The sequence below is a fragment of the Gobio gobio genome (assembly GCF_949357685.1).
Source record: "Gobio gobio genome assembly, chromosome: 7".
In the NCBI taxonomy this organism is placed as follows: Eukaryota; Metazoa; Chordata; class Actinopteri; order Cypriniformes; family Gobionidae; genus Gobio; species Gobio gobio.
This window is the reverse complement of record NC_137103.1, coordinates 26,322,875-26,330,433: the sequence shown is the minus strand read 5'-3', so window position 1 is coordinate 26,330,433 and position 7,559 is coordinate 26,322,875. Positions and strand designations below refer to the sequence as shown.

The following is a 7,559-nucleotide window of genomic DNA, read 5'->3' as shown; positions in this document are numbered from 1 at the left end:
TAACTGGGTTATAACTAGGTACTAACCCTGAACCTATCCCTAAACCCTTAACCCATGTAGTTACCTTCTAATACCAATACTTTCTTAGTTAACTATATTGTAAGTACACTGTAAGTACACGTACTGTAAACCAGGGTTACACTTTATTTTAAGGTGTCATTGTTACAGTGTAATTATATATTTAAGTACTGAGTAATATTAATTAAGTACATGTACTTACTATAGGGTTAGGGTAGGATTCGGGCTTGTTTGAGGGTTAGTTGCATGTAATTATGCATAATTTACTGTTATTTCTATGGTAAATACATGTAACATATGTAACAAGGACACTGTAAAATTAAAAGGTACCTAAAACAGTGTAACCAAACCATAAAAACATTTTATTGCTTAAAAAAATAAAATAAAATATTAGGAAATTATTTTATTTCAGCTAGTTTATTTCAGCAAGACGTATGTACTAAAATAATAAAACTGTAAAACTTAACTGAAAAAAATGACAAAATGACAAAAACAAAGAAAATTACTAAAACTTTAACTAACATTAAAATGGAAAAAGTGAATGAAAAAATAGTAAATATTCACAAAAATTTGTCAGGTTAGACAAAAACACAAGAGCAGAGAACTTATATATTGCATTATGTATAACAGCAGGTGTTATTGTGTTTGTGTGTTAATGGAAAAGTGCATTGGGTAACACTTTACACTATTTAACATTAACTAATGCATTAGCTTACATTAACAATGAACGATAGATTTTTTACAGTAATTATGTAATTATCTTTGTTAATGTTACAAATACAAATCTTAGTCCATGTTCTGGTAAATGTTGTAATGAACTGAGATTAATAAGTTCTAATAAGTATTTTTTTCATTGTTAGTTTAACAGCCATATTGTACAGTATTTCCTGTGTATCTTTTGAGGAGCTCTTGTGCTTTAATATACTCAGATCTGCAAGAGGTTGAAGGTTTAAACTGAGCGTCAGACTTCTTCAGACTGCTGGATGCCTTTGAACCACAACACTAGCCTCTTCAACCACAACTGCATGTGCTTTGTGTTACATGGTGAATCATTTTATTACTCTGTGAGATCATACTTTGTGACGCTGAACAGAACCCTGGTCCGGCCACCTGCAGGGTTTAATAGGCCAAAATGTTAGGATACTTAACGTTAACCTGCCTACACTCTCGGAACTGAGCTCTTGCGTTGAGTATTGCGATAATGATTAAACCTCCTATTGTCTTAAGAAACAGCATCCATCTGTGATCCATGGGTCATTTTCGACCCACATTGAAAGCATTAAAAAAATCATGATTATAGTAAGGCCCCTTTATAGATTTTTTTTCATTCTGTTTTTAAAATGTATTACAAAATATTTTAGGCCTATATCACAAATTAGACGCTTTTGTGAGTGCCACAATTAACATGGGCACTTTGAACATCTAGGAAGCAATGCTGTATATACGAAGGGCTTAATAGATTTACAGTAAAAATATTTAAAGGTGCAGAACATCCTAGAAGGCCAAAAGCTTGCCACAGCTTGTACTGTAGACAGTTTGCAACATAATTATTGTTACAGAATGTGATTCTTGAAATAAAACGCAATATTAAAATATTTTATTCACAATATAATATGCAATATATTTGAATATTTTTGGTGATTCCTTTTCCTTTGCATACACTCTTAAAAACAAAAGGGGTATGGCATCAATGCTTCCATGAAGAATCTTTAAAACCTTTGGGTATTAATGGAAAATGGTTCTATCGATTTGTATCGTCCTTTTTTCGACCGTTCACTGAAACAATTTTTGGGGGAACCAAAATTGATTCTTCTATAAACTCTCACTAAAAGCTCTAATTTGGAACCTTTCTTTTTAGAAGTGGTATAATTGACATTGTCTAGCCTATTTCTTTCAAGACTGTTACAAAACAATGCATTTAAATACATTAAAGCTCTCCAATAGCACAAGAGATAAATTATGAAAAAAAGTTGACGATAGCCTAAACTTTTGCTTAAAAATAAAATATAACGTATGGTTTTGCAGTTCGTTCATAATACTTACTGTAAAGTCAACTTAGCTTGTAACCAAGTGTTCACAACATATCAGTCACCTGTGGGTGGCGCCAAAGCACCGATTTTACACTTCAGGAGTTTCTCTAAACACCAATACTTTTTATTCGTCCAATAATACTCTGAATTTCACCACAACACACTTTAACGCTGACTTTGTTTTGTAATTAATTTAAAAATATTTTTTTGTTTTAAAAGTCAAGACTTCAACAGTCTTCAAATAGTTATTCCGAGCCCTTTCTGGTGTAGTTCTCTTACAAGAAATGCTAAAGGTGCCACATCTGCATGTCTTTGTTTTCATAATCTTCTAAATAAAAACGTTTTGTAGCAAACAAGCACTGTGTAAAGCCAACTGTAAAGTAAAATGAGTCAGTTCGTTAAAAATCTAATCATTTTATTCAGCGAAACTGTACAGATACAAAGGTCTCTTACCAAATTTTAAAAACCAAGTAAAAAACAGCAAGATTATTTTCATAAATACATATATTCTTTGAGAAAAGGTGATTATTTACATGTTACATCGTTTAAAGGGAGCTTGCATAAATTCACAGCTGTAACACATGCATATAAGTATCCCAATCCTAATGCGTACTTGACGGTCCATGTGTGCCAAAGAAGTATGCATGATTGTCGACGGAGGGCTGCGAAAAGTCATACAAGTCCCCAGTTAAAACAAGGGATGGTACATGTGTATAAGGCAAATTACGTCCGAAATTTCAGCTACAGAACCGTGAGCATTGCGCAAAGCATTCAGTACTGTCTACAGAGATCACATCTGCAAATGATATCGTGTTACACAGAAATACAGTCAAGTGTCTTTTTCACATACAGATATATGAGAGAACCCAATGGTTAACCCAACAGACCCAGGCTGATAACACTGTTCATGATCTGTGGAAACGTCCAGGCACACAGTAGTGTCCACAAAACTCTCGTTTCGCGTAACGGTTCGCCATGTCTCCGCTCGAGACATTCATTATCTCAGAGAAAAGTTGCGTGGTCATAGCCTGACCAAAATACCGTCTTCTTTTTCATACCGTCGTCTCGCCTTGGTTGCTATTGCTGAGCCTTTTATAAAACCTGCGCCACGACTGCAGGGTTTTCCCGGACCATATCCAAAATCCAGAGGTGATTCCTACGATCATGGTCATCAGGTACTTTATCATGAATACGGTGAAGTCCGGAGACATGGGGGCGAAGTTATTGACTGGGCAAGGGACGGCGAATCTCTTGCACGTTTGCATGTGCCAGGTCTTCTCCCATTGCTCTCGGAAAGCCTGCTCGTAGAAGTAGCACGCGATCACGATGGTAGCGGGAACCGTGTAGAGCACGCTAAACACGCCGATGCGCACCATCAGCTTCTCCAGCTTCTCCGTCTTGGTGCCGTCGTGTTTCATGATGGTTCTGATGCGGAAAAGCGACACGAAGCCGGCCAGGAGAAACGAGGTGCCGATGAAGAGGTACACGAAAAGGGGCGCCAGGACAAAGCCGCGCAGCGAGTCCACGTTGTAGATGCCAACGTAGCACACGCCGGTGAGGAGGTCGCCGTCCACTTGGCCCATGGCGAGAATGGTGATGGTCTTGACTGCTGGAACAGCCCACGCGGCAAGGTGGAAGTACTGAGAGTTGGCCTCGATGGCTTCGTGACCCCACTTCATTCCCGCTGAGAGGAACCATGTGAGGGACAGAATGACCCACCAGATTGAGCTTGCCATGCCGAAGAAATAGAGGATCATGAAGAGGATAGTGCAGCCCTCTTTTTTGGTGCCCTGCGCGACGGTCTTGAAACCATCGTCGTTGAATTTGTCAATGCAAACGACTTTGTCTTCAAGGAAAAAGCCAGCCGCGTACGCGACAGCCACCATGAAGTAACACCCGGAGAGGAAGATGATGGGCCTCTCCGGGTAACGGAACCTCCTCATGTCCACCAAGTACGTGAGAACCGTGAACAGTGTACTGACACAGCACAAAATGGACCAAATGCCCACCCAGAGCCGGCCAAATTTGACCTCTTCCTCTCTAAAATACATCAATCCGTTGGGTCTAGTGGGCTCGCATGGCGCCCCGCAGTCCTTCTCGCCCATGAAGTGGTACTTCAGATAAGTGGGAACTTTGAGCTGCAGTGGGCATGTGAATTGCTGGCTGGGTCTGACCACGTTCGGCTGTAATGTGATCAGTTCTGGGACGTAGGGCGTCGGGTTTGAGGTCGGGCTCCCCGCGTCCGAGGTGTTCTGGCCCACGCAGATCTCGCCCGCGCCGTGCACCGGGAAGTTCTCGCAGCGCAGTCGCTCGGGCCACTGGAAGCCGAACTTGTTCATGAGGGCCTCGCAGCCTTGTCTCGCGCGCTCGCACAGGGAGCGACACGGCGGGATGGCTTGCTCGAGCACAGTGCAAACCGGCGCGTACATGGAGCAGAGGAAGAACTTCAGGTCCATGGAGCACTGCACTTTCACTAGGGGGTAGAACTGGTGCACTTCCAGCCCGGCGTCCTCCTGGTTGGTGTGACCCAGAAGGTTAGGCATAATGGTCTGGTTGTAGGCGATGTCCGTGCAGAGAGGTATCGATATGGGCTGGCAGAAGCCGTGCTCGGGAATGGAGATGCCCTTCTCGCCATGATACTGACCGCTGGACGGCTGCAGGGTCAGGGTGAAAAACAGAAGAAAGTATCGAGTAATCCCACAACAGTGTTGCATTTTGAGGAAAGCCGTTATTTAGTTGACTGGGTCTGAATGAAAACAAGCTGCGCTTTCACAGCGAGAAAAAGTTTATTTGTGACCAGTTCGTATGCGCTTCAAAACTCCTTGTTTGAGCTCGTCACGACACTTGTGGTCTGAAAGCAATCATGTTAAGCAAATGAGTGGATTTGTGGAGAAAACCCTGGCAAAAGTCCGAAAATACATCCAAACTAAATCCACAAGGAGCGCATAGTTTTTTTTCTTTCTCTCTTCTTCTTCAAGGTTTGTGAGAGAATCTCCCCAATGTTATTTCAAGTTGGCTCTCCAAATCCCGCGTGTGTATCCAGTGACTTGAGAACTGCCTCTCAGAGAGTCGTATCGGTGCTGGTAAACTTCAGTCGGGTATCTTGAGCAGAGCGCGCTTTCGTGTGCGCGGAGTTGACGCGCTTCTCACTGACTGGAAGGTTTGAGCGCAAGTGAGGCGCACATACAATAATGTGCCGTCGGTTTCTACACACCCCTCATTCAGAATCACTGCCCCTCGATGCGGGGCGCCTTGAAACCACCAGCGTTTTAGACCAATCACAGGTTTTGTTTTCCTTTGCGTCTTGCTTTTGATTGGTCATTGGATGTAATTGCGGTGGGTTTCAGCTATCAGAAACTTTCCTTCTATATACGGTGGAGAGAAAAAATCCATAGGCTGGTTTCTAAGAAGTGTAGCGATTCATTGGGCATGCAAAGCGTTGCCAAACATGGCACATGACTAATACTCAGTCATACAATTCTAGTTTCTCAATCCAAATCCAGCTTTTGTGATATTACACCTTTCAAATGATAATTTTGTGTGTATGTTGATAGTCGTCAATACAAATTTAAAAATGTGTTTACTAATTTGCGTTTCAAAGTAGGCTACAACACGGAGTCAGTTTTTTATTATAATCATATAATCTGAAAATACATTTCCTGTGAGTATATCCATCTTTCTCAATCTAATATTAACATATTTTGGTTATACTTTATTTTAAGGTGTCCGTATTAGTGTAATTATACATTTAAGTACTGAGTAACAATAATTAATGAAATTACTATAGTTAGGATTAGGATGTATGCACAATTTAGTAATTACTGTTGTAACTACATGTAAAATGTGTAACAAGGACACTGTGTTACCCATATCCGTTATTGAAGGAGCCTATTATTTTTGGGCAATGTTTTAAGGTAACATTAGGGAATATATAATTAATGGTCTGAATTTAAATGTTAGTTTAATGACACGCCTCACACCCACTATTCAGGCCAGCTCGGAACATTAACCTTCTAGAAAGTAGGTTAATATTTTGATTATTTTCATTTGAGTTATTCTCACGAAGAGCGGGTGGGGACCATCAGCTAAACAATTTGGATTACTTAAGGGCAAAAAATGCTGAGAATTAAATGTACATGAAGAGTACGCCCATGTAAGGAAGAGATTAAGAGAAACACTACATGAAACCTGCCTGGAAAATTTTGTTAAATAGTATATTAAGGTCCAGATTCAAAGAAAGAAAATAAACCAAATACAGTTTCAAATGCAAAAAAAAAATCACAACTTGTTACAATTATAAACCAATTAATTAATAAGTGTCTGAGACCAGCGGTAGCCAGAGCTATTGGCTTATTAAATTACTTATACTTAATCATAAATAAAAAATCTTCTTCCCTCTGCTTGAGTGTGTTTTAAAAATAGATCTGAGCTTTATAGCTGTATGCCTGGTTACTCGGTATGTAAATGTGAGGGCTGAGGGAGATGATCTGCTCTATGGACCTCAACATCAATCACACGAAGCCTAAAGCTGCTGCCTCAGAAATGAGCGCTATGGCACGCTTATTCTGGAATATAGCTCTACAGCAGCCCATGTTTGATCACTGTGCATGTACACTCACTTCATCTTTCATGAGACATGCAACTTAAAACTTCGACTGACATTTTCTTGAGAGTTTGCTTCTTATTAGATACATAGTTGTGAGGGCTAAAACTGTAAGTTGTTCTGGTGGTGTTTTAGTGATAAAATACATCATGCCTTTATGAATTCATGATTCTTATCCCTATTTGAATTTGAGAACTGATTATAATTGTAAATGTAATGCTTCTCTGCAAGAGTGATTTACATAATTTTGTGTATTTATTGTACCCATAAGGACCAACAAAAGTAGGAAGAACTTTAAAGCAGACTATGTGAAATTTGGAAGTGATTTTAAGAGATGGTATGATATGGTGGAATGGGTGGCTTGAAAGATACTGAAAAGAAATTATTTAGTACAGATGATTAGACCAGTTTGAGAAGTTCATGTGACTTTTTAGTAGACTTCATTAATATGTGTGGTTTCCCACTGGACCTTATTAGCTCTCACGCCGCTCAGCTCCACATTTTTACACTTCAACTAGAGAGAAGGTAAACTCTCCAATCCTATGCGGCTGTGCTTTGAGTATTAACCTGTTGGTGGTGCTTGTATTTGGGGTTAATTGAATTCGACCTTTAATCATCCTGACAAAAAGTCAAACCACTGCTTTTAGTGTGTCAATATTTATTGTCCTGTCTGTGTTTTATAGGCCCAGAGCTCTGAATGTCTTTACTTTTTTGGATGACTGACACATCTGAGGTGAGCATAAAAAGACAGCATGTGTATATAATTATTTTACGTGCCAACAAATCATTCTAAGTGAAATACTTTAAGCATTAGAGTATCTACACAAATACAAATATGTTATGATAAAATCTTCACATATACAACTGTACATTTGAAGCAAGAATAAGAATCTTCTGTCCTTTACTGG

At 39.7% G+C, this 7,559-nt stretch overlaps 1 protein-coding gene across 1 annotated transcript; it reads right to left on the bottom strand.

The window, feature by feature from the left end:
- Positions 1-2,450: 2,450 nt before the first annotated feature.
- fzd7a (frizzled class receptor 7a) lies at positions 2,451-5,234 on the bottom strand. Its single transcript, XM_079822569.1, has one exon. It carries the CDS (start codon positions 4,760-4,762, stop codon positions 3,101-3,103), a length of 1,662 nt encoding a protein of 553 aa, XP_079678695.1. The 5' UTR covers positions 4,763-5,234; the 3' UTR covers positions 2,451-3,100.
- Between the last annotated feature and the right edge of the window lie 2,325 nt (positions 5,235-7,559).

Bases quoted from the DNA above. Each gene is read 5' to 3' on its own strand.
- fzd7a (XM_079822569.1), bottom strand. From the start codon at position 4,762: ATGCAACACTGTTGTGGGATTACTCGATACTTTCTTCTGTTTTTCACC.